Source organism: Oryza brachyantha, chromosome 7 (genome assembly GCF_000231095.2).
Source record: "Oryza brachyantha chromosome 7, ObraRS2, whole genome shotgun sequence".
Classification (NCBI taxonomy): Eukaryota; Viridiplantae; Streptophyta; class Magnoliopsida; order Poales; family Poaceae; genus Oryza; species Oryza brachyantha.
Genome location: NC_023169.2, coordinates 12,826,636 through 12,852,720, shown reverse-complemented (window position 1 = coordinate 12,852,720; position 26,085 = coordinate 12,826,636). Strand labels below are relative to the sequence as shown.

Below are 26,085 nucleotides of genomic sequence, written 5' to 3'. Positions count from 1 at the left end.
ACTTGTACCCCCAAGACTGACTTGTTTTTTGGCTTGTACCCCCAAGACTGACTTACAGTACTTGCTTGTTTATGTTTTTTGGCTTGTACCCAAGACTGACTTCTGTCTTTAAAATGCTTAATAAAAATTACTTATTTGTTTATATTTGTTGGCTTGTAACTGGCTTATAAAGCTAAACAAAAAGGGGTTGTTTAACCGCTTTTGTAGTATGGATCTTTGATATTATTAGCCTAATCAAGAGAAAGTCTTTCTATACCCAAAAATTAGGGGTGCAACTCTAATCTCCTGCACGACACTTTTCTACACCTCACATGTGAGGTGATGAACTTCATCACTTTTATATTGTCTCCCCCTAATCTTTCAACGTTGGACTATTCCCAACAAACATGTAGGCCCTAGACCGGCCAGGGCGTTTCTATTTATATTGCCTCTATGCATGCTAACCGCCATGGCCTGTGTTCGTTTGGTCGAGTTGCTGAGTTCAGATTGAAATACAAGAGTATTATGATCAGTCTTCCATTCTCTGAAGAAATTCCCGCAGGCTGCACATGCAACCGAATGATTATCAGTTTCTTATTTGTCGTAGAAAGTTATGTGGTCTCTTGCTTAATGGCCATCTAGAACCTCTTTACCCACTCAGGTGCTAGAACACCTTACGAATTTCTTAACTGCAATCCCATTCAGTGGCCAGAATTTTATCCCATTGTCATAAAAGAAGAGTTCAAAAAAGACACGATAGCAACCAATGCCAAGATCGCTATTCTCTTCATACTTCAGTTTCATATTTGACACCAGGCTTGCCTGTCACGTTCTTAACACGTAACTCAAAACTATAGACAGTAGTTTTTCTCGCTGGGTTGGCTTGAGAATCCGCTGAGCACACAGCATCAAGCCTTTCAACACATGCAATTGATCATAGGAACACACATTTCAACATTCCATAAGATGCAAAAACCGTGTGCCCTGATTCCTGCCTACTTGTTTGATGCTGAAACCTGAAAATGGTTTCGAAGATTAGTTTGCCACGGTCAACATGTAATAGAAAACCAAAAAAATCAAGCAAGAACTTCTCAACACATCGAGAATTCAAGGATACAAAATCGTCACTCGTGCTAGTGTTTTGCAATTACATGCTGTAATTCCAAAGGAAGCAACTCGTGCATCAGTGTAAAGCAAACCTCATCTCTATCAGTCACTCGTGCTAGTGTTTTTGAATGCAGTAAGCTTCCTTTTTAGTGACGTGACTGCAGATATCGTATCCAGCTTCTCCGTGGATGTGCCATCAGGTCTCTGGTCAGTATCGGTAGGCACATCATCAGGTGGCAATGCATCTCTACCTCTCGGAGATGGTTCCTGTGTTCCCTTCCTCCCAGCTTGCTTGCACATAAAGGCCGCACTCCTGTAAATAGCCATCAACAATGTTTAGCATGTGTTAATCTGAACCAAAAAGATGCAGGTCAGGTAGACTACACAGTAGTCTGAAGTAGTTTGATAGGGGAGATGCACATAATACATACCTTTTGTACTGGGGATCAGTTGGATCCAACGCGAACAAATGAGAAGTGAACATGGCTGAGAACCTCTCATCTTTGCTAAGATCTATTTCAGGGAGTTCATCCTCAACAGATTGCTCTTTACCCTTCTTGCCCTTTTTACCCTTCTTGCGTTTCAAATTATAGCCCTTTGCACTCTTGGCTGCATCCTTGTCAGTAGCGACCAAGAGCTCCAACTCTTCTCTGGTGGCTTCATCCTCCAAATGTTTCTCTGGGAGCTTGTCCTTTCCTTTCCGTTTTGCTTTATGTTTGGCCTTTGCCTTCTGTTTCTTCTCTGTCCTAATTTCATCATCAGACATTTCCTCATCAAAGAAATCATCATGTTCATCAGAGCCACCTTCACTGCTATAGCCATCATCATCCTTTGACATTTTCTTCCTAGCTTTCCTTTTCTCCTTCATTTTCTCTTGGTGCTTCTCCCAGACAGTCTTCTCATTGCTGATCTTTCTATCAAGTATACGCTTACCTAGGCCGTCAAGCTCTGTGTTGAATGTTATCTCCATATCCTCCCCCTCAGTTTGTTCCTCCTCAGACTTGTCTCCTCCTAGCAAAAGAGCTAGCCTCTCCTCCCTTGTTAACTTTCTTTTGCTTCCATTTTGTAGAGATTCATCACCATGATTGTCTGCACCTTCATCATCTGATGCACTGTAATCACTTGCTAAATACATATCAAGATCATCTAACTGCAATGAAAAAAATTGAATAAAGTTACCGATACTTCAGATCAAAAGAAAATAGAATGACAGGAACACAGTAACGAAGGTACTCCATTCAAATTATAAGGCATAAAAATTTCAAGATTCAAACTTCTTTAGTTTTGACCAACAATTAGACTATCTAAATATCTATTTAGTGATATATAGGTGGTACCTGCTACATTTGTTCTTATATATGTACATGATTTTTCTAAATAGCAACAATATATAGAATGAGAAATTTATGGTCATATTTCAGTTTAAAGGATTGTGGCAGTCAATTTGCACCTTATAAAATGAAATGGGTTGTGAAAATGCACAATTTTGTCACTACATTATGTTAGCTAATAAGGAAAATATTATAACATGAGAGATAGACATCAAGACAAGCCACTGTATAACTCATAGCTGTTCACATGGAGAAAACTTTCACATGTAAAAAGAGATGAATCACAAAATATTATTGACCCTAATGCCAGACGCGTAACTTGACATTTGATACCGTACTTCCTACGTTCTTGTTTATCATGTTACTATAAAAGTTAATGTTTTTAACACAAGCAAAATAATTTATAAATAAACAACCTGATCATCATTGAATTTTCGCCTCAAGACCTTCTTGCGTTCTGGTTCATCATCATCCCAAGTAAGCTTAACTCTGCTATGTTGCAAAGCACGAGTTTCAAAATTAGGCTCCTTGTAATTTGGAGGTGCCTGCATAATATCACACATATCACTGGCAAACTGAAAGTATTTCTTTTAGCACAACTGAAAAGCAAATTATACATAAGTTAAAAGATTATATAACTTGAACAACTTAAAAGATTATATAACTTGAACAGCAGAAAAAAAATGAAACAAGAAGTCACTTTTGAAGAAGGAAAAGGTGGGGGAGCGGATAAGTTAACATGATTTTTATTTCAACATTTTTTATGCTACAATGGTTAAGTCTTACTTTAGTACAGAAAATGGCTGAGGATACAGTGTAGGAAAGTAAGATACCTCTGTAGCAACATCACGGGCAGGATGTTTAAATTCCATAGAGTCAGGAATAAACTGCAAATCAAATACATTTGATGTTTTCAATAATTCTGTACCATCAAGATTCATGTACAGGTGATTTGCAGTTGCACTGGAATCACACACGACAACCGCATAGTAATACCTACACCAAGATAAGCATATGCATAAGAGACTTGGCAATTAACATTGCTGTATAAAAAAATTGAACATATAAAATGTCTCGACATACAGACAGTTATAAATATATCAAGCACAAGCAAAAACAGGTAGTTACACATAGGATTTGAACATGTTGATTTTTTTTTAATTAGCAACATGAAGAATAGCAAGTATGGTCAACAAATTCATGCCATACTCTTCTCAGTTAGTCCCAGGAAAACAGATAAAACAGGATAAAAGGTCCTTTTCTATTTTGTTACTAACCTCAGTCTGTTTAGCTCATAACTACGTAGCTTGTTATTTTCAGCCTCAGAATCATGTTCAGTATCACTACTATCTTCTTCTTCTTCTTCATTGTCGTCATTATCGTCGCTGTTTTCACCATCATTACCATTGGCATCAACAAGGGCAGCTGGGCCCTTGGTTGACTCAATTTTCATGCATTTAAGTCCAAATTCTGATGGATAGATTGACACTGATGAGACTCGCCCACCTTTTGGGAGGCAAGATGTCATCACCATATACAGGTCAACTGCCTATTGAGAGGGGGAAAACAAATGTAGTATCATTGCACATTGAAGGATGAACAAAAACAATCAATTACAGGTTGCTAGGAGAGACAAAAATACAATGTATTCATTTTGACAAATTAGTAATTTGATAGGTCGACTTTTCCCTCCAAAGGTCCAAAGTCCAAACGTTTTTGGAGTCTGGATTGTGTGCTCACCATAGCCTCAGTCAACACTGCTCTATTGACAACATATTTTTCCATTACAAATAATTGTCACCTCATTTGGCCAATGCCCTGAAAGCTGTAGTTCTACTGCTGCAATAGCTTAGAAGCAAGTATTCTTGTTTGCCAGAACTAGCTTCCTAAATAACTATCTTTGATAAAATAAGCGGTTATGGTGCACTATTAAGCTCTAACTAAAAGAAAAGAGAGTATTGCACATCTAACAGGTAATTTCACCTGGTGCAAAAGTAAACATAAAAAAATTAACATCTTCAGCCATAATATATTCCATATATATGCTTTCCCGCCCACATAACAGGTAATTTTTTTTCCAAACATCCCACCAATGGCACACAATAGTTTGTCTAGAAGCTCACAATGCACTCATAAAAGTAAAAGACATAAAACAAATGTAAACTCGAATTAATAAGTTATTTTCAGTAAAAAGGTGGAACAAGTTGACTTTTAAGCATCCAAGAACAAAACTTTTTTAAACATGGCTGCAAATTGTTTATGCCAAGAGGTTTACTTCACAAAGTAGTAATTATTTTTCAATCATCACACACCTTAATATGATCCCAGTCCATATTAACGACAGCAAGCCTATGGGTTTCCTTGTCAATCATAGGTGTATCATCATGCCTGCCCATCAAATAATGCGCCACATCACTGCCAACAGAGTACTGTGAGAAACAAAGACTACAAATTAGATATAATGCACGAATAATGTTGCATAACAACATTTTTTTTAAAGATGGGTACACTGCAAAAAATATTACAAGCATTAATCAATACTTACAAAATACAAAAAATACAAGCCTACAGTGCTAAGCTGAAAAATGGGAGATTGACAGGCAGGCTAGCAGATAGAAATACTAATGGCACCATGTGCATGCATCTTCAGCTGACTACACATGTAATTTGTTTGGAGAGGTGGGTTTTATGTCCAATCCCTTCGGTTGGCAAAAAAAAGAAAAAATGAAATAAGCTCCATACCAAGTCATATATTGATCAAAAAATGTGAGCTTAATGCCCTTAAAGCTAAATTTGACATAATGTAGTCCATAAAAAATCAAACTGCAAACAGATATGCGCAACGAATTGAGTTCTTGGATAAGCTAATCATGTCGTAGAACAGAAGTTGTATGGAAATAAAGTATTTCCCTAGCACAAGAGAGAGAACTGAAGCGGAATATAAGCTAAAGCATCGAAATAAAAATTGTAAGCAAAGCACCACCTCGTCGTCATCTTCTTCCTCGTCCTCCTCGTCATCGTCGCTACTAGAGCTCTCTTCTTTGTCTTGCAGCTCTTCTTCCGCCTCCTCTTCTTCATCTTCTTCAATCAGCTTCGCCTTCGCCTTCTCCTTTTCCACCTCCTCTTCCTCCTGGTTGAGATAGTACTGCACCATGGGGTTCTCGCCCTTCTTGCGCCGCCTGCCGTGCTTGTCCACCGGCGCCGCGGAGGATGAGAACCGCGGGTCCGTCAGCATGCTGGTGAACCTCGAGTCGAGCTCCACCTTCGCCTCCTTCCGCCGCATCGGCCGGAACCTCGGGTCGGTCCGCGCCGCCGCGAACCGCTCGTCCTCCATCGCCCGCCGCACCTTGTCGTCCCCTCGCCTCGTCTCCTCGCCGCCCGCCTCGACCACCACAGCCTCACCGTCGCCCTTCCTCTCCTTGGGCCTCCTCTTACCGTGCTCCCCCTCCTCCTCCTCCACCTTCCCGTCCTTCTCCTTCTCCTTCCGCTTCTTGCCCTTCCCCTCCCGCGCATCGCCGGTTGCGGCAGGACGCTCATGCTTACCCTTCTTGCGCTCCCTCTCCTCCCTGTACCTAGACTTCTCCGCCTTCCTAGAGCGCGCGAGCTCGTCGGAGTTCGCCGGCGGCGCCATGGTGGCGGCGGCGGCTGCGATGGTGAAGGACGCGCAAGGGTAGAGGGGGTCGAGTCCACCTCGGCTTTATGGACCTTAGATGGGCCGCAACACAGCCCATCACTAGTCCGCATGGGCCGGGCCCATGAAGGCGCCGCGAGATGGGCCCACCAGTCAGCAGGTGGGACCCGCAGGTTTATGTGAGCTGTCTGTTGGTCCACCGATCCAACTCCACGCACGCATCAATTCTCGCCGGACGTACGCCACATCCACCTCCCCACCGCTCTCTTTCTCGCTCGCCGATTCGACGAAGCTTTTGCTCGGCGGCGGCGGGAGGCTCGCCGGCGGGCCGTAGGGTGGGGGGGAGATGGCGTCCTCATCGGTGGCGGGGGACATCGAGCTGGACCGGCCGAACCTGGAGGATTACCTCCCGCCCGACTCGCTGCCGCAGGAATCCCCCGGGAATCTCCATCTGTGATTAACCTAGCCCCTGTTCCCCTCCTCGGTTCTCTTCGTCTGTGGGTCGAATTTTGCGGGGATTTTTTTTAATGTGATTTGTATACCCTTCTCTGCCCTTTTGCAGGCGCGATCTGCTTGACATCTCGCCGGTGCTCACTGAAGCGGCGGGCGCCATCGTCGATGTGAGTGGCTTGCCGGGACTTGAATCCCCCCCCCCCTCCTTTCGTGCGTTCTCTAGGGCTAATTGATGATGTTCTAGTGAGATGGCAAGAACAAACATGACGTTTATAGGCTTTGATCTGTGAGGTTTAGCGAAAGGAGTAGAGCAATTGTTTTTGGAAACAAAGTTTTCGCTTTACTTGGCTGAATTGTTCGAATTTCTGTGGCTATCTTCAAATAATTAGATCTGTTACTGCGTCCTGATTTCATCAATAAAATAGCCTCCTCCCTGAGGGAAAATTATGGATTGTTTGGTGCTTATTCAGGCTTACTTTTGATAGAACATTCTGTATGTGCTCAGTAATAAACTTTATATAAAAATCAAGTATAGTTAATGTTGTAGTGTTAATGAACCCTAAGTATTTTACAATGTTGTCATCTAAGCCCTGCATATAAATATTAGTTAAAGGTGGACCTTCAAGCTAAAGAGCATTTGATCTCCCTTATTTAAGGTATAAAACAAGAATATGACAACAATTTCTTTATAATGTTGTTCGTGTTAATATTTGTATGCATATACAGTATGCTCATAGCCCGTAAATGATATATTGTGGAAAGATAATGACTTGACATGTCATGTTTCTTTGTTCCATATCCTTTTACCACTGTTGCATATGTAACATCCGTTGCAATGAGGGATAAAGAATACTCGTTCTTTTCTTATTGTAATTGATGTTGTCTAGCTTTCTTATTGCTTGTTTTTTACATTGATACAGGATTCATTCACACGTTGCTTTAAGTCCAATTCTCCAGAGCCATGGAATTGGAACATTTATTTATTCCCACTATGGTGCTTGGGAGTAGTGATAAGATATGGAATACTCTTCCCACTAAGGTACTGGAGCCTTATAATCTATTTAAGTTAACACTGTGGTATTGCAATTTTTTTTGGTAAGTTTTTGTATTTATTTGACTCTGTTGACTGGATATTTTGTAGTGTAACGGTACCATACCTCATTTCATATGTAAAACCTTTGTCCACACTGAAAATGAAGTAGATATTTTCTCACCCTGTTGTGAGTTTTTTCGGTCAATTACAATCAATTTTCACATTATGGTAGCAAACAGAATATTTGAAGAACAACTTTTTACAGGAAACTCATTTGGATATTCTGTCAATTGTTGCAGAGAATATTTTCTTTCCATATTTGTGTGTATGCATTACCATTGGAAATTATTTTTTGGCACTGGATCTCCAGCTTCTATTCTTTTCTTTTGTCAAATATTGAGTCACTATCATCTGATAACTGTAGCTGTGTTATGTTTCAGGGGCTTAACTCTTCTAGTTGGATGGATAGCTTTCTTCGCTGCCTTTTTCTCTGTGCATTTCTTATTTAAAGGGCAAAAGATGAGAAGTAAAATAGAGGTGACTTATTTCACCTTCCATCTATGTCAATTTCTGGCTGTAGATGTGTGCATATTTGAATGCAACTACATGTCATAATACTTTGTAACTTAGGTTCTTTACTGATGTAAAAGTTTTGTAATTTTTGGCAGAGAAAACTGGTTGAAATGATGTGCAGTGTTTTTGTTGCTTCTTGGACTGGAGTGATCAAGTATCATGGACCTCGCCCAAGCACACGGCCTCATCAGGTTACATTTTCTTTCTATTGCTTACCATGTTTGAGTAGTTTGTGCCCTATTAGGAACATGTGGGTCTGGTGCAACACTGCTTTGAGTTGCCAAACATCAAATTTATTAACTTAGCCTGTTCCCCTGAAACTTCACCTGGGTAATTCAGGAAAAGTTATCCTTTGTTTCACAAATTTTCCTCATGTTTCACAAGGTCTATAATTCCGGTTTAAATACAAACATTTGCAGAAACCAATCTTTAGGTAGACATAGTGTCATTCCTTCATTATGTCTTGCTTATTTAAGAGTCCATCCATTTATGAAAGATGTCCTTTGAAACTTTCTTCTAAATTTTAATTACCACAGGTATTTGTTGCAAACCACACATCGATGATAGACTTCATTATTCTGGAGCAGATGACAGCATTTGCTGTCATTATGCAAAAGCATCCTGGATGGGTTGGTCAGTTCTCATTCTTCAGGACACCTCTCTTCTGTCTTTATCTTTTTTTCATTGCTAGATTGTTGATTAAAATTACTTTCCTACCTTTTACAGGATTTATTCAGAAGACTATATTGGAAAGTGTGGGTTGCATCTGGTTCAATCGTAACGATCTCAAGGATCGTGAAGTAGTAGCAAAAAAGTAAAGTTTTTTGTTCCATTGTTTTACTACTAACCATATATAGTTCATTTTATTAAAGAGTATTCTGTCATCAGGTTACGAGATCATGTTCAACATCCAGACAACAATCCTCTCCTAATTTTCCCTGAAGGAACTTGTGTTAACAACCAGTACACTGTCATGTTCAAGAAGGTAAAGTTATAAACTTGATATGTTCTTTTGAAGTGACTAAACGTATAACCAAATTCGTCCTTGTGTAATTTGACTTTCAAGAGGATTCAACTTTTGATCCATTTTTAACAAGCTTTAAGCAGAAAACCTGCCTTTACCATACATACTGCATTAATACGTCATCTTTTTAGACTGTAAATTAGATAATAACAGAGTATGTGTGTTTTGTGAATTAAGTTTGTGACTGGTTGTATACTGCAAGTTCAAAGTTTAAAATGGGTAGAATTAATTGTCCTTATAAATTTAAAAATTGCATGCAAAAGGAAAAGAGGTACAACAGATAGCAAAAATAATTTGGAAGATGGAGTAGTCGAGTATTTCCAGTAGTAGTAAGAACAAATATAAACATATCCATTGTCAATCATACCTAACATGGTTTAACAATTGCAAATGCTGGAAAGATGTCATTTTTAAATAGCATGTATTTATTTTCTGGTATCAACCATGATCAGTCTGATGACGTGTTATGTTTTTATCCAGGGTGCTTTTGAGCTTGGCTGTGCTGTATGCCCAATAGCTATCAAATACAATAAAATATTTGTTGATGCCTTCTGGAATAGTAAGAAGTGAGGAATCCAATCAACTACACAAATTTGCTTTTTCACTTTTATCTTCTGTATTTCACTTAATAACTTCACATAATATTTGCCAGGCAATCTTTTACAATGCACTTGGTTCGGCTTATGACATCATGGGCAGTTGTGTGTGATGTATGGTACTTGGAGCCGCAATATCTAAAGGAGGGAGAAACAGCAATTCAATTTGCTGAAAGGTAGCATAAAATTGGATTCTAGTTCTTTGTAAGAAAAATGCCATCTTTTTAGTACTTCATGGAGTGCTTTTCACAGAGTAAGAGACATGATAGCTGCTAGAGCTGGTCTTAAGAAGGTTCCATGGGACGGATATCTGAAACACAACCGCCCTAGCCCCAAACACACTGAAGAGAAGTGCGTGATTCCTCCCTGCCCCCTCTATCATACACTAAGTTTTGGAATTTCTAACGAGGTTTTCAATTTTCAGGCAGCGCATCTTTGCTGATTCTGTGTTGCAGAGACTGGAGGAAAGCTAAACAGATATCAATGAACTCCGGTGTGCATGGTGAGTACAGGTGATTAATGTCTTCAAGTGATTCTAGGCCTCTGGAGTATGTGGAAACTACCACCGCAGTTTTGTTGTAAATTGCTTGCAGCTTGACAGAATCAACATTTAATAGCATGTATTAGCCAAGATTTTATGATTGGTTAGGGTTAACACATAAACACCATACCATCTCAAATGAGGTTGTATTCATACTTGCCCTCTGTCTGATGCCCTGAATCCTCATCATCGCATGGGCATACATTGTGAATAATCTTTCCTGAATGCATGTTATTAATGAATAATGACTACTGAAATATGTGTTAGTCATCGGTAGAACAAGAAGACATCTCCCAACAAACGGTGGTACAAAAGGTGGGGTAAACATCCTCTATTTGTACAACTCACAGCATGTGTGCACAAATCCATTATACTGGACATTAAATTATTATTTGACGCCTTCTTTTAATTTTCTCCAATCCCAGCTAAACCTTGGTAAAAATCAATTGTCTTCCAATCAATAGTTTACCTGTTTCTATGCATACACTAGCATTACAACATTTAGGCCCCATTTGATTCAAAGGAATTTCATAGGATTTTATTCCTATAGGAATTTTTCTTACAAAGCTTTTTGAATCAAAAAAATGAACCTTATGAAATTCCTATAGAATGCATTTTCCTATACAAGTTTTAGAGGAAATTTAACAAAAGATTAAACCTCATGGAAAAAATTTTTGAGTCTATATCTCTCCTCAAATTCCTATGTTTTTCTTGTGGTCTAATCAAACGGTCGTTCCTGTTTTACACCTATATTTCTGTCAGAATTCTATGTTTTTCTTATTCATTCATTTTTTACATTCGTGTGATTAAAGGGGCCCTAGACAGTTCACAAAAATTAATATTTAGACAGTTTACTAAAAGTAATTTACACTTACAAACAAATACATACTTCAAAGAAATGGGGGAAGGAATAATCAACAGTTCAACACCACTCCCAAAATCCAAACAATGAAAATATACCACTACCAATTTTCCACCACAAAGAAAAAAATTGAAAATATACCACCACCACCAATCTTCATAAATTGAAAATATACCACCACCGCCAATCTTCATTCATCACAAAGAAAAATAATGAGAAAAGAAAAAAAAAAAGAAAAGAGAGGCGGCGTTTGGTGACGGCACGGTACGCTTTAGAAGTAGAGCGTACACTGCTTGTTCTTGCCCTCCTGCTGGAGCGTGCCGTCGCCGCGCAGCCTGAACTCGCAGTCCACCTTCATGTGGTGCTCCTTGGTGTCCCACACCTTCACCTGGAACCTCACCGTCGAGTTGAGCAGCAGCCGGAGCGCGACGCTCCCGGCCGCCGCGTCGGCGGCGAACCGCTGCCACGCCGGGTCGCCGGGCGTCGGCCCGGTCGCCGTGAGCTGCCCGCGCAGCGGCGTGTCGCCCTTGGGCGGCTCGTAGAACGGCCGGTAGACGGTGCCCGACGCGACGACGAGGTCGTTGTAGTACACCGTCCCGAAGATCTCGTCGTAGTGGATGCCGACCTTCTGGTTGGGGTTGTGCTCGCCGACGGTGAAGCTCACCGGCAGATTCACGGCGCCGGACTGCCGGTTGAGGTTCGGGATGGCGAAGTCGTCGAGGAAGAACTTGGGCCGGTGCGGCCGGAGGCTGAGCCACAGCACGAACATGATGATGCCGGCGACGAGCACCAGCGTGAGCAGCACGGCGCAGAGGAAGTTGATGCACCGCACCTCCGGCCTCTCCCGGCGGCTCAGGTACGACGGCATGGCCGGCGAGCGAACAGCTAGACGGAGATCAGCCTCAGTGTGCTGTACGTGTTCGAGCTAGCTATTCCGCTGCTGCTGCTCTTGGCTTTGGACATGGTCAGATTTCATGGCGTTACGAGTGTTTTATAGCTGCATTTGCATGGGGTCGTGCATGTAATTAAGGGTTTGGAAGGCAAGTAATATTCTTGCCTTGCTGCCCAAAGGCGAACGAGATGCCAACACGCAACATCCATAGCAGCACCAGCAAAAAACTGCCAGCCCCGTCCTTTCCGCATATGTTATATATCAAAATTTGAATTTTCAATCTTGTTTTAAGTAAATTTTAGATTTTTCACCGATTTTTTAATTTTCACTTTTAAATTGCTAAGAATATGTATATAGATTTTTTTATATAAATTATTTTTTTATTTTTTCTAGCCAAACAACCATTCACACGAAATTCTGGCTAGTTCAGCCGTTATCGATCAGAGCGTTGGACTGTGCTGGAAAGTGAAGCGGAAACTGAAAACGTGCAAAATTCTCTTCAGGCCGATGGCTCGGTGAACGTGTACGTATGTTGTATAAAGCATCAGGTGTAAAGGGAAGTGATATTCTCTAAGGATAGCTCTAGTATATATTTTTTTTCTTTTTGGTCATTTTTATTCTTGGGTTCTTTGCTTAAGGTTCTTGCTGGTATCGGGAGAACAATGGCGAAACTTCGCCCTTGGGTAAACGCAAAGGCGAATGCTGCAAAACCATCACTCGAGTTCGTTATAAACCATGGGACACCTTAAAGGGCGCTGGTTGCTAGACAATGATTGTGATTCTAGAGCTAGTTCTAGTGACACAGGACAAAGTAAATGTGAAAGATTATACTACTGCCCAAAGTACGTGGAATGAAGTGTCATTTTAGTGGTTGTGGAGTTAGGGCCCCTCTGAATCATAGGAATGAAAAAACGAAGGAAGAGGAAAAACACAGGATTCTGACAGGAATACAAGTGTAAAACAGAAGATTGCAAAACACAGAAAACATATAAGAATAACCATTTGATTGGACCACAGGAATAACACATGAATTTGAGAGGGGCTTAGAGTTATGGGAAGAAGGAACATGAGGTAGGACCTCATGTTTATTTTCCTTCAAAATCTCTATAGAATTGTCCAATCCATAGGAATTTCGAAGGAAAGTGTAGGACGCAATCCTTTGATTTAAAAGCTCTCATAGGAATTTTTTCCATAGGATTAAAATCCTCTAAACTTTCTATGTTTTTCCTATAAATTAAAGGGGGCCAAAAATGTGGTGTTTGGGACAAGGGACTTATTTTTGTCCCTTGTCCCATCGAATATTTAGACGCTTATTATAAATAATAAACGTAGACTATTAATAAAACTTATCTATAATATTAGACTAATTCGCGAGACGAATCTATTGAACCTAATTAATCCATGATTAGCCTATGTGATGCTACAGTAAACATTCTCTAATTATGAATTAATTAGGCTTAAAAAATTCGTCTCGTAGATTACCACTCATTTATAAAATTAGTTTTTTATTAGTCTACATTTAATACTTTAAATCCAAACATCCGATATGACATGAGGCTAAAAATTTAGTCCCATCTGAACAACCTCTAAATGCTCATAAAAGTCACCGGAGTTAAGAAGGTGTTTTCCAAAACAGTTTTTCCATTGTATGTTCAAGGACCAGAGCAACTCTAACAGCATATACATATGTGTTCATAAACTTGAGAAAAAAATCAGCCCTCCAACAAAAACTGGGCAATCAGAATGTCAAGCCATTAGGATGACCAAATCAGAATCGTGACTGGCCAATATTGGCCAGCCGGTATTGCTCACCAAGCATGTATCCTTGTATCCGGTAAGCGACACTTGAGTTACCAGAATGTCTGCCGCCATCTTGAGGTTGCCTCCCACACCGAACATCATTGTCAATCTCTCTGTTTATAGCCATTTCAAGCCTCACGAGAATTAGAAGATCGGTCAACGTCACCCTGATCATCGGTTCATCCCTTCGCCTCCCCTCGACATCTTCGAGTAGCCAGTTATCATTATGTGTCGTTACTCGTCCGAGCAGTGTGGCAACCATCTATCGTCATCGCCCTCCTGAAGTGGTGTGGCAGACCTCCCGCCTCATCACCCTTTCAAGGTTGCTGCCAGAGCGAAGAACATTTGGAGCAAGGTTGATGGGGTCGTTGTGTCGTGTCCTACCACTCAAACCCATTACTACCACCAAATCACGCCACCTTCTACATCAACCTTCCAATGAAGCAAGGGCTCAGTCGTCATCATTATCATCGAAAAGGGTAGCCTTAGCGCCTAATCTGATGGTCTTGATGGCAATGAGCCCGATCAATGGAGGTGAAGGTGGAGCAAAGTGACAGACTGTGCCGACTGAAGGTCGTGAGCGTTTCTTTTACACGCTATTGGCCAAAGATCACAAGTGTTGATGGAATCGTAGTGTTAGAGGCGGTGGGTTCCACGCACACGCTTCTCAAACTGCTAAACGGTGTATTCTTTGCAAAAAATTTCTATAGAAAAGTTGTTTTAAAAAATCAGATTAATCTATTTTATATTTTTTTAATAATTAATAACTAATTAATTATGTACTAATCTATTAGTACATTTTCTGCACCGGATAACTAACCAAACAAACGTGGCCTTAAGCATGCTAATAAGATTCAATCCAATCCAAATCCACTCTAATCCACCTCTTCACAAAGCAGTCTACCAAACCAGCTCACATCAATTATTTTTTTGTTAGGACCCAAGCTAGACCAATCCAATTTGACTTTAACCCAATCCGCACCAAACCATTTGGCTAAAACGGGTCCAATCCACTCTAGCAGAATGGATATACTCATGGGTTGTGTTAGCTTTGTGTAGTCCTGTTTAGACCTATCACTGATCATTCATTACCCACATTTATACCCATACCAATATGGTAAAGAATAATTAATTGAAATTTTAGGTATAGGAAGGTTATTTACCCATTTTAACCGCTTTATTCATACATATTTAGTACGTACAAACTCGGATCTAAATTTTTAAACAAGCATTCACACTATAAAAGATTATCAAATTTATCTAAAATTTAGTGGGATGATTTATTATATATAAAAGTAACTTTGTGTAAATTTTGAGCAATTTCTACATGTGGGTCACATATATGTCTCTTTTTTTATTCATTGGTTACTCAATTAAAAGAATTCATTTGCTCTCTACGGGTCAAATCCATTTAGAACCTGAAATCACCTAACCAAATGCAATCAGTAATTTTCACATTTTGGTCCTTTTAAAAAACTTGTTTTATAAATAGACCGTGAAAAATTATTGCACAAATAGACATTTTTGACTGCGCCAACGTCATTGGTACCGTCGTTATATAGGACGCCATCAATTACATTGGCGCCGTCCTCCTACCACACGAACTCAACAGAATCATTTGGAGGACGATGCCAATGTTATTGGCGCCGTCCTATACAACGACGGCGCCAATGATGTTGGCATGATCAAAAAGGTCTATTTATACAATAAATTTTTTTACAGGTCTATTTATAAAATAAGTTTTTCAAAAAATGCCAAAATGTCAAAATTCTACAATCTACCGATCCATGTCCCTATGACCCAAGCCAACCCAACCCATTCGAAGTAGAAACTCATCTGTACCTAACCTAAGACTTAGAAACTAGCATATTTAATTCATTCTCATCCAGTCCATGAGAAGGTCTGATGGACTGTTAGAGCACATAGTAAATATGGAGATGAATATTTCTTGCCAACTTGCCAAATGGACAAATGGATAGCAAGATTTGGAGATGCTCTTACGTGTCTGCATGTGTCCAAGCCTTGTGAGTATAAGGTCCAACTTGTCTATTTGTTGGGCTGAAAACTAAGGATTTCCTCATCCTGGGCTTGAATATAGACAGCCATGTTTAGACTGATCATCCAATAACTCACTAAATTCAACAAGCCCAACATTTCTTTTTCCAGGATCGATCTGCCTTTCCATACAATGTGCAAGAGTACATCAAGTTCATTACATAAGGAAATGAATAAAACAATACCGAAAAAGTTATTCCCAGATGAAATCTTAGCTTATAACATAATTAGACAATAACCAACTGGAGTGAAACACCACCATTGGTACTGACTTATATCAAGATGAAATATATATATCTAGCAACTAATTAACCATGGCACAGTTCTTCCTGATCTCGCCTGCGGTTCCAGTGAGCACTCCAACGTTGCCCATCCTCACCATGGACACCGCGAACCGGCGGAAGAAGTCCTGCTTGGTCGTGCTCGCCATGGCGGCCACGATCGCAGCTGCCTCCCCGTCCTGGAGCAGCGCCTGGTCAGAGTGGAACAGCCCCCTGTGGCTGGCCACCAGCTTGTAGTAGTCCGTGTCGAACGTCGTCGAGCTCCCCGGCACCATCTCGACGGTGGTGGCGCTGTCGAACTGCGGCGGGCAGGCGGCGCGGAGGAGCGCTGCGTAGCCGTGGACGTCGAGGGTCGGGTCGGCGTCGCCCTTGCCGGTGAAGTTGTAGAGCCGCTTGGCGAAGGAGACGCAGTGTGAATTGCCTATGGCGTGAGCACCTGAACACAGTGACAACAAGAATAATTACCCAGTTAATTGCCCCCTGGTCTTGCTGTCAGTGTGTATCTCACGTTTCGAGAAATTGCCCGGGAGAATGATATCTTAATCGAAGATGTGACTTGAAGCTTTGAACAGGGTTAAAAATGTGTAACATTTCTACGAGAAAAACGTTTTATAGGAAAGCAGAAAGCAACGTGACAGAGAAAGTTACAAAAGTCATTACTCAGGTTCAGTTCATTCTGCCATTTTGACCCGACCTGAGGAAAGTCTGAACTCTGAAGACCAGTTCACAGAACGGCCAGAAGAGTATAGCAATTTGCCAATTTGCACACACAGCTTTAGCACTTGGGTTTTAGAGTCGTCCATGGTGTAGAAGAGTGTAGTACCTGACAAGATCGCGAGGTCTTTCACATTTAGGCCCTTCTTAGCGAAGTTCAGCTTGAGCGCGGCGAAATCTGCGAAGGAGGACGGCAGGTTGGCCACGGCCTCCGCCGCCGACGACACGCGGCCGTCGAGCCGCCCCGTCGGGACTTGCCAGAGGCTAGGGCCACTGATGTTCCCGGCCGCCTGAAAACAAACCAAGCAAGGAAGAAAGATCATCAGCAGCTAGCCTGCATTGTGCTCTTCATCTCTACAGTAACAGAGATGATCTCGAGAGAGTAGCTTCACCATGGAGACGGCGTCCCTGGCTACCAAGGCCAAGATGTCGGCGCAGGACACGACGCCGGGGCACTCCTTCTCCAGCGCCGCCTTGGCGGCGTCGATGACGTAGAAGCCGTCGAGGCTCTGGTTCGGCATCGCGTCCTTCTCCGCCGGCCCGCTCGCCGCCGTCGCGTTGAGCAGCACCGACCCGTCACATCCCTGCCAAGACGCCACGCGCATTTCAGCCTAGTTACTGTGTGTTCTTCTTTAGCCCAGCCATGCATGCATATTGCACGCGTGCTGCTCCTGCGAAGAGAACTAGGTTTAGTTTAGTTTACCCTGACGAAGCAGTCGTGGAAGTGGAGCCTCAGCAATGGCGCCGTGACGGTCTGGTCGCGGGAGAAGTAGTACTTGACGGTGTCGCGCACGACGGACTCGGCGTTCCGGCACGACTGCCTGTAGTGGCCGACCTTGAGCTTGTCGCAGGTGGACACGGCCGTGCCGGCGGACAGCACGACGACCGCGACGGCGCTGAGCGCCAGGAGCTTCATGAGCTGCCGCTGCTGCATGGTCGTAGTTAGTCTCGCCGCCGGCGTCAGAGATAACGCCCGGCCAGTGACCGACCGAGAGGAGAAACGAGGATGGATGGATCGATATGCTGTCATGCGATCGAGACAGAGCTATTTATAAGTTTTGTCCAAAGGGCTTGCCGATGGTGAATGCAATTGGACGAGGCATTGACTTTCACCAAATAATGGAACTGCCAGATTCCCGTGACAAAGCTAAACGTTGCAGCAACCACAGGCACATGGAAAGGTTTGTGTAATCGCGTATTAGAAATGTATTTCAAATGTAATTAAATTGGTTATTTTTCGAATGAACAAAATATATTGGGGTTCTTTGATTCTAGAGCTCTTAGGATCTCTATAACAAAACGATTTTTCCGGATGTTGAGTTTCATTTCTACTAGCGGGCTATCACCCCATCTTTTCACCCCATTAAGCCAAAATTTAAATTTTTAACCTTAAATTTAAAGTTGTTTTTGAAAAAAAAAAATCGCTGAAGTTTATTCTCCCATCTTGCTTTTTAAATCGCTAAGAAACATATATAAAGGTTTTATTCATAATTTTTTTTTGTTTGTAAATATGATGTTCGGTTTTTTCATGAAAAAGCAAAACAATCACCCCTATAAGAAAACTTGTAGATAGTAATGCGGAGTGCTCTTGTAGTCTAACCACATGAAAATGATTTTCATAAATCTAATAGTAAGGGAGCTGCCTATAAAAAAGGATTTAATTTGATATGCGATCACATTGAAAGTTTGACGAAAAAAATCATGATTTTACAACTGTATCTAAAAAGAACTAAGTGTGAAAACCAAAAAGTATACTTAAAAGATGACAAACTGGCTGAACATAAGGGCTAAGTCCTCTCCTCTCTCACTTTTTCTCCCACTATCCCGTCAACACACATCTCCCTACAAGTGGATGCCACCATTGACCATACACATAGCCACATTACCACTATCTTCAACCACAACCATACTTCTAGGATTCCTTCATCCCAAGTCACACCACCATGTTGATCTAGCGGCGATGTCCACAACCTCTCGCAAGGTTGGGAGTGGCGGTTCCAACGCTAGTGACCTTAGTGGCCGGTCCATAGAAGCAGCAGATTTTACTCCGGGCCTATTTGGGAAGCTTTAGATTTTGAGAAGCAGTTGCTTGGTACCCAGCTTCTGAGAATCTGGAAAAGCTTCTAAACCCAGCTTCTCCAGCTTCTAGATTCTTAGTTCATTTTCCAGAATCTGTAACTACAGATTCTCAGAAGCTATGGACCGTTTGGGGCAGCTTCTGGCAGAAGCAGCTTTTTCCAAAAACTGCATCTAGAAGAAGCTCCCCCAAATAGGCCCTCCAATGGGGCTAAGAAGGCGGTGGTGACATCTATGGCCTCCTACAGGCCCTAGGACAGTGGATCGACGTCCGCAACCTTGCTAGGAACATGTTAATATCAAAATTTGGTAAAATTCCTTAGTGAATTTGGATAAGAAAAGACACAATCATCGATGGAAGTTTTATCCGGAAGAGTTTGAATTCAATAAGAAATCGTGAAGACCAGGGCATGGCGGCGTAATTTTAGAGTTAGTTCTTTTATCTCTAAGAGAGTTAGAGCCCGCTCGGGACTTATTATTTCTTTTTATATATTAGGAAACATGTGTTGTATTCAATAGGAATTAGAGATAGAGTTTGTTTTATTTTCTTTTATCTATTAGGAATCGTATGCTGTCCGGTATGGACTCGTATCTGCCAATGGGTGTAAATATGTACACCAGGGGTCATCGTAAAAACATCTACATCTAAATAGATAGATCAATTACTCTCGGCGCAATGTCACCCTCTTCCTCGAGGTTTCATCACCGGCGGAACTTGGCACCTGACGTGAGGGTACATCGTCTCGATCTTCGGCGGGGAGGTAAGTCCTACGTTCTGCCGACCACGGTGATCGTATCGGTTAGATCAAAACTGCCTCAGTTCGGTCTAATCTTCTGATCTACTTGTACGGTTTCTAGCTACCGTATCAGTTTCAACTTAGGTAACTTTTGTATCTTGAGTTGATCTGGTCGACCACTTTGAATAATTTATATCAATTTGATATTTGTTGTTTGACATATTTAATCTCGTACTGTCTCGGTTCAGTCCGATCTATTAGATTGTGTTTATTAAATAGTTTATATCATGTTGATATATATTGCTCATTGTTTTATCGGAGTACTAGTCGATAAGTTATCAGTCATTGGCTCATCGGCGTGATAGCGATATAGATTTATTTAGTATCTAGCGACATTGCTAGACGTAGTCTTGAACTGTTTCGGTTTAGTTCGATCTTTTAGGATTATTCCTAGTAAACCAGGCTAGATATTTTATAGATCTTATTCTACTATCAGTCATTTATAGTCAATGATCTTTGCCGATCTACATGTTCATTATATCTACATTAATAGAGTAGCCGATTGCTTTACTGCATTATATTTACACCACTCGGCTTGATTTAGTTAGATTGGTAGTTATTTATGTTGCATCGGTTTATGATGATTAATGCAAATTGATTTTAGCCTATCATAGCAAAATATTTACTATTTATTTAATTGTTATTCAAGTATATTCGTATCGGATTTCTAGCCGATCCAAGCTTTCAGCAACCCATTACTCAACCTATCGGCTAGACACTACTACATCAACATCTGATCGGCTGGATATTTTGGGTACCTATCGGCTCGATAGCCGATCAACTTGTTTTTTTATATCTTGTCAGTTGCAGAATCAAACTATAAAAGTTTATTTAGCTATTCTTTCTAGTTTTTGCTATATATCTAACCAACCTCTTGCTAGTTTTTTCATCCAGTTCACATGCCTTACCTAGATCGCACAGGGAAAACCAACATGCACATGTCTAACAATAAGTAATACAAAAACCACATAGTGTTGGACCTGCTTTAGCCGGCAATCAAGAAATCACGTTAACAGAAAGAAAGATCCGTCTTGCAAGTATATGATGGTTAGCAACCGATTGCATTCTATAATCCCAAGTGTTTATTATTTTAGATGCAAAACAGATTTATTCCATCAGTTTGTCACATTCAGTGACAATCAAACTATCAAAATTAACCTACGTACACATCCTATGGCCACATGAACCTTAATGTGACAGAAATTGTACTTTCAAAATAAACGAACATATCCTATGGCCACATGAACCTTAGTGTGATGGAACCGATATGTTTTTTTATATAAAAGATGAAAGCTTATCAGATTTTTTATAACCATTTAACGGTATAAATAATAAAATTAACTATTACAAAGTTAAAATTTACTCTAGCCAAAAACTTTTTTTGACATTCAATATATTGTTAATATATTGTTAGTTGTTTGGGAAGTATACGTATATAAATCGAGGAATAGCCTGGGGATAATCCGGGTAATTGAAAGCAGCCAACTACTCCATTCTCTTCGTTTTCAAAGATTTACAAAGATGTTGTATTTTGCAGTCTAACAGCGTGCAATGGTAACATGGACGTATATACTGTACTAAGGCCCTGCTCGGCAGTAACATTGCTAACCCAGATTTTTCCTCTTTTTTCACGTGCACGCTTCCTAAACTATTAAACGATGTGTTTTTTTGCGAAATTTTTTTATCGAAAAGTTGCTTTAAGTTACCATATTAATCTATTTTCTAAATTTTTTATAATTAATAATTAATTAATCATGTACTAATCTCTTACTATATTTTCCGTGTCGGATAACTTGCCTCAAAACTATCCAAAACAAAAGCAACCTAGGTTATCAAAAAATATCTGACGATACACGGAGTGATCTATTCTTATAAGTATACAGTGGTTAATTATCAAATCATAAACATTAGTTTCTTTCTTAATACATACTTGTTTCACATTGTAAAATTTTCTAGCTCTACATAAATTTGTATAAAGACTAATAAATCTAGACACATATACAACATAAGCACATGAATCCGTAGATTGAATATCTTACCATATGCAATGAAATAAGTAGTATCCAACTAACCACTGCACTACAAGATGATGTACGGTTTAAAAGTATAAAGGAAAATAAGGACTTGTAGTAGTGCAAAAACAACCAAAAAATTAAAATCCTACAATTAAAGTGACACTACCAATTATCTAGAGTACTTTTATATGCGAAAGGGATCATTCCTTACTCTTATACCGTCACAATCAAAATTTGGAATTCAGCCTCCTCATAAACACTCTATTGGCTGCATCTTCAAATTAATATATACTCTCTCCATCCTTTTCAGCCGGAGAAGTTAACTTTTAAATATATATTTACCATTCGTTATATTTACCATTCATCTTGTTAAAATAATTATATAACTACTATTTACTTTATTATACTTTGATTTATTATTAAAATAATTTTAAACATGACTAATCATTTTAAATATTTATAATTTTTTTAAATAAGACAATTCTATATTAGTTGTGAATAACGTCAGATAGAAAAACTGGTGGAGTAATTTATGAATCTGTGATCGATGCTGCGTTATTAACTTATATTTTGCACTCCTATTGGCCGCAACTAGCACTTTCTTTCTCTGTCCTGACTTTGTTGTCTTCATGGTTACCCTGTTGGACTGACCGCGCTGCGAACATGGAGGCCAGCTCGATCGATCGATCGCCAGTGCATGCACGGAATGCGGTCCGGGTCCGGATATTTCGTTGACCCGCGAGCGCGTGGCGGCCACGTGAACTCACGCTTGCACAGCAGTGTAGTACGTAGTACGTGCCTTCTATTTGACGCTATTTTATCTATTTCTCTCTGTTTTTGTTTTCCAGCTAGCCAAGCCGATCGAGAGATAATGACTTGTCACGGCATGCAGAGAGTAAAAAATGGCTGTGTGTAGACTCTTCTGGAATGCCTCGTACGGATCACTTTATAACTTTCGTTTAGTCATCGCTGATGACATCGAGTGTTGCCGATCTACCATGCAGTACTCCATGTATACTAATTACTCCTGCATATATTTTACCAATAAAATGCGTATATATGTGCATGTGCCGTGAGATTGGATCCTCGGAGTGTAGGTTTCATCCATGCTGCACTTCAACCAGCAGAACATATGCAAGCAGGCTCCGCTACTCCATGGGGTTATCGTCGTAGAGATTATTTGTTTCACATATCAAGAATATATTTTTTACGAATTGATTTTCTAATTTTTTTAAATATTTTCCTTCCTTCGAAAGTATGGTAGCATAGTACTCTCTCCTTTTTTTAAGTATTGTCTAGATTTATAGCAATGCTAGTTAATATAGGCCACATTCGTTTGAGCATGCCCGTTAAGCAGTTCAGGATGTGCGTGTGCAGAACGAAGGAATTTAGGTTAATAAGAGCATCCCCAGTAGATCAGCTATCACATCCTTCGTTCTAAAACTAGAGGATAAAAAATAAAAATTAAGCTCCAACAGAATATCCATCTAATCTTCTATTTTTGGATGTCATCCATATTAGAAAAGAGAAAATTTATATTGAGATGTTCTCTCTCTATCCCCAAAGAGATATAGAGGATGTCATATATATGGATGAACTGCTCGAGTACAAAGAGATATGAAGGATAAAACTATTTTAGATTATCATCCAAATGAAGATATGGATAACAAAATTTATATAGATAAGTTGTTGTGGATGCTCTAAGATGGGAGGAGAACAGGGTTATAAACATATATATAAACAATATACATCAATCAATAGATAAATTTACTAGTATAGAACAACACATCAGTAACAGCTCGTTTATCCTAAAAAAATATGGTCCATTACGGATAACTATCCATAACGGCTTAAAATGTATCCTATTTTAGATATGCCCTCTAGAAATGACCTGTTGTAGATGTAAGGTTATCTATAACAGGGGATAACTATGGGTCATTACGGATGATCTGTTACGGCACAGAACACGTTATGGATGAGTACGTAGGTATAAAAGTCAATTGTGTCAAATAAAAGACTGAAGGTAGTATCATATAACACCATGAATCTAGACAATCTCATTATCCCATGATGGATATGCGGGGAGCTAGAGCTAGAGATACAAGTGGTGGTGTCGTGGCCTCATGGGACATGTTATGTTGTCTTGATCGGCTAAGGCACTAGGACACCACACTACATCAGTGCTTTGTGACTCCATCCTAGTGGTAATATTGCGAACATAGGCAAGCGATGGTAAACGATAAGTGATAGGTGTCAATGCGTTGATGCACAAAGATTTGGCAGGCTACCTGATAGCGCAATGCGAAGGTACACTAACGAGGCAGTGGTAGGACAACATGATGTGTGGGTTAACTCCTGCCTTCCCTTCATTCGTAGCTAGATACGTGTCAATAGGCAATGAGGTAGCAACAAGGCGAAAGAATTCCATAACAATGGGTGACTACAATAGGAGTATGAAGAGATGGACTAGCTCCTCCCGTCTCTGCACCCACAATCGAATCAAGCGACGACATCAGGAAACAGAGGACCTTGTTATTTGGGTCATGCCAAGGGTTGGGTTGGGGTCATAGTTTTTGGAAACCGAACTTTGCAATCTCTTCACCATAGCGGTTGATGAGCAATGTAAAAGGTGTCAAATAGTTTCATATCGATTGTGGAAGTGCAAGGGACCTAATTTATAAGTTGAAGAGTCATTCACCTCAACGGCTAGTTTTTGGAGTGAGAAAGACATTTTACGATTCATCAATAAGTTATTGGTGTACAAGGACAAAGCAAGGACTTGGAAGAAGATAGAAGCTTAGTTTTCTTTATTTTTCTTAGTCTTATAACTTTTCGTGTATTTCTTTCATCAGTTTAGAGGCTTGGAGTGTAAGAACTCTTGTAACTTTTGATGTGTATGTCCACATAGATATAGAGGCTAAATTACTATCCATTATCTAAAAGAAGCTAAAGCATTCGCAAGGTCTTCGGTAGAAGATGCATAAAATGTTTGTCTCGAACGACCTTTCCATAATCTAGTCAGTGACACATCTAAAGTATTGGCATATTCGGTGTAATAACTTGTTGATTTACCATTTGTTAAAGAATGAAGATGGTGACTACTTGTATGATTGTAACCATGAAACTTGGTGATTTGTGGATAGGATCGTTTGTAAGTTGCATAGAAGACCACTTTTGCTAATAGAGTATCGCAGACTCCTTACTCAATAGCACTTGGGTGAATAAAGTATGTGCATATATAAATCCTAATCGAACCTCACAGCTCAATTGGTTGGAATGTGTTGAATGTATATAGGACTGTTTATGTAGGATTCGCTAGCTAGGGAGATAATTGATCATTCAAATTTCTAGCCACGAGGATCTAGATCAAGTAATCAAGATATATCCCTCTATTCTCTTTTCATCACTACTACAAAATCTCTAATAGGGGATGTCTCATAGTCATAAGTGTATTAAAACCAGCGCTTATGGATATTTTTACCTATTTTCGTGGGTCTAAAATTGAATAACAATACAAATAATATATTAGTATTAGTACTATGTTTCTAAAAAGACTGACATCAACATGCTTGGAGCCAAGCCAAGCCATTGATCAGCCTTATCAATCACCCTTAGCCTCTCACTCTCCTCAGAGCTTATCAACATCCCTTAGCCTCTCACCACACAATGGCGGTGAGGACAAGAGGCAACTCTACCAAGTGCACGTAAAACTTAGGGGAATTTTGTTCATTTATTCGTATGTTCATATGTTGATCTAGTTCACATGTTGATCTAATAATGTGAGTAGGGATGGCAATTCCACCCGCGGGTTCGGGTCCCCGACGAATACCCGCCCCTACGGGTATGGGGTCGGATATGAATTTTGACCCGCGGGAAACCGGGTCCGGTGCCCCGCATATGGGCGGGTGAGGGGCCGAGTATTGAGTCCTACCCGCGGGTCACCCACGGGAACCTGAGAAGGGTATATTAGACTATAATTTCTTAAATTATAGCCCATAAAATATGCAAAAGTCCAATCATAAACCAGCGAGGAGCAAGGTACAAAAACCAGCAAGTGATGGATCTTGATTATTGTGTATTCCAAATGATGGATTGATGGATTATGCATGAAATATTTAATTTTTGTTCAATCTGAATTCATCATTGTCTTTTATTTATTGTGTTGATTGAAGTGAGATATTACTCAATGCGGGTGAGCGGGTCATCCGGTCGGGTTGCGGGTACCCGGTCAGGTCGGGTGCGGGGATTAAATTCTACCCGTTTCTCCAATTGGGTCTGGGTTCGGGTATACAATTCGGGTAGCGGGTTTGGGCCCATTCCTATTC

The 26,085-nt window shown here is 40.4% G+C and overlaps 4 protein-coding genes across 5 annotated transcripts; 1 reads left to right on the top strand and 3 right to left on the bottom strand.

Moving 5' to 3' along the window:
- Nucleotides 1-546: 546 nt before the first annotated feature.
- LOC102711545 (pre-rRNA-processing protein ESF1) lies at nt 547-6,074 on the bottom strand. Of its 2 annotated transcripts, XM_006657726.3 has the most exons (8): nt 5,401-6,074; nt 4,730-4,846; nt 3,695-3,966; nt 3,251-3,413; nt 2,834-2,962; nt 1,518-2,236; nt 1,179-1,399; nt 547-995 (listed from the first exon to the last, which is right to left on the bottom strand). In XM_006657726.3, the coding sequence occupies exons 1-7, from the start codon at nt 6,046-6,048 to the stop codon at nt 1,189-1,191; spliced, it is 2,259 nt and encodes a 752-aa protein (XP_006657789.2). In that variant the 5' UTR covers nt 6,049-6,074; the 3' UTR covers nt 547-995; nt 1,179-1,188. The 2 variants fall into 2 exon arrangements, with proteins under 2 accessions (XP_006657789.2, XP_006657788.2); XM_006657725.3 differs by having other exon boundaries at nt 557-1,399.
- A 202-nt stretch (nt 6,075-6,276) lies between these two features.
- Nucleotides 6,277-10,525, top strand: LOC102711991 (glycerol-3-phosphate acyltransferase 9). Its single transcript, XM_006657727.3, has 12 exons — nt 6,277-6,501; nt 6,611-6,668; nt 7,422-7,540; nt 7,975-8,071; nt 8,203-8,298; nt 8,644-8,740; nt 8,834-8,921; nt 8,996-9,092; nt 9,612-9,697; nt 9,784-9,903; nt 9,980-10,078; nt 10,152-10,525. Exons 1-12 carry the CDS (start codon nt 6,395-6,397, stop codon nt 10,198-10,200), a joined length of 1,113 nt encoding a protein of 370 aa, XP_006657790.2. The 5' UTR covers nt 6,277-6,394; the 3' UTR covers nt 10,201-10,525.
- Nucleotides 10,526-11,145: 620 nt separating this feature from the next.
- LOC102711275 (NDR1/HIN1-like protein 2) lies at nt 11,146-12,071 on the bottom strand. The gene has a single exon (XM_006657724.3). It carries the CDS (start codon nt 11,996-11,998, stop codon nt 11,402-11,404), a length of 597 nt encoding a protein of 198 aa, XP_006657787.1. The 5' UTR covers nt 11,999-12,071; the 3' UTR covers nt 11,146-11,401.
- Nucleotides 12,072-16,181: 4,110 nt separating this feature from the next.
- Nucleotides 16,182-17,806, bottom strand: LOC102721182 (peroxidase 1-like). Its single transcript, XM_015839171.2, has 4 exons — nt 17,576-17,806; nt 17,265-17,456; nt 16,982-17,162; nt 16,182-16,594 (listed from the first exon to the last, which is right to left on the bottom strand). Exons 1-4 carry the CDS (start codon nt 17,804-17,806, stop codon nt 16,182-16,184), a joined length of 1,017 nt encoding a protein of 338 aa, XP_015694657.2.
- Nucleotides 17,807-26,085: the final 8,279 nt, after the last annotated feature.

Bases quoted from the DNA above. Each gene is read 5' to 3' on its own strand.
- LOC102711545 (XM_006657726.3), bottom strand. From the start codon at position 6,048: ATGGCGCCGCCGGCGAACTCCGACGAGCTCGCGCGCTCTAGGAAGGCG. The intron at 4,847-5,400 runs GTGGTGCTTTGC...TGTTTCTCACAG, and splicing joins AGGAAGAAGATGACGACGAG to TACTCTGTTGGCAGTGATGT. The intron at 2,237-2,833 runs GTTGTTTATTTA...TTTTCATTGCAG, and splicing joins GAAAATTCAATGATGATCAG to TTAGATGATCTTGATATGTA.
- LOC102711991 (XM_006657727.3), top strand. From the start codon at position 6,395: ATGGCGTCCTCATCGGTGGCGGGGGACATCGAGCTGGACCGGCCGAAC. The intron at 8,072-8,202 runs GTGACTTATTTC...AATTTTTGGCAG, and splicing joins AGATGAGAAGTAAAATAGAG to AGAAAACTGGTTGAAATGAT. The intron at 9,698-9,783 runs GTGAGGAATCCA...AATATTTGCCAG, and splicing joins GCCTTCTGGAATAGTAAGAA to GCAATCTTTTACAATGCACT.
- LOC102711275 (XM_006657724.3), bottom strand. From the start codon at position 11,998: ATGCCGTCGTACCTGAGCCGCCGGGAGAGGCCGGAGGTGCGGTGCATC.
- LOC102721182 (XM_015839171.2), bottom strand. From the start codon at position 17,806: ATGCAGCAGCGGCAGCTCATGAAGCTCCTGGCGCTCAGCGCCGTCGCG. The intron at 17,457-17,575 runs GTAAACTAAACT...GCGTCTTGGCAG, and splicing joins TCCACGACTGCTTCGTCAGG to GGATGTGACGGGTCGGTGCT. The intron at 16,595-16,981 runs GTACTACACTCT...CACTGTGTTCAG, and splicing joins AGACCTCGCGATCTTGTCAG to GTGCTCACGCCATAGGCAAT.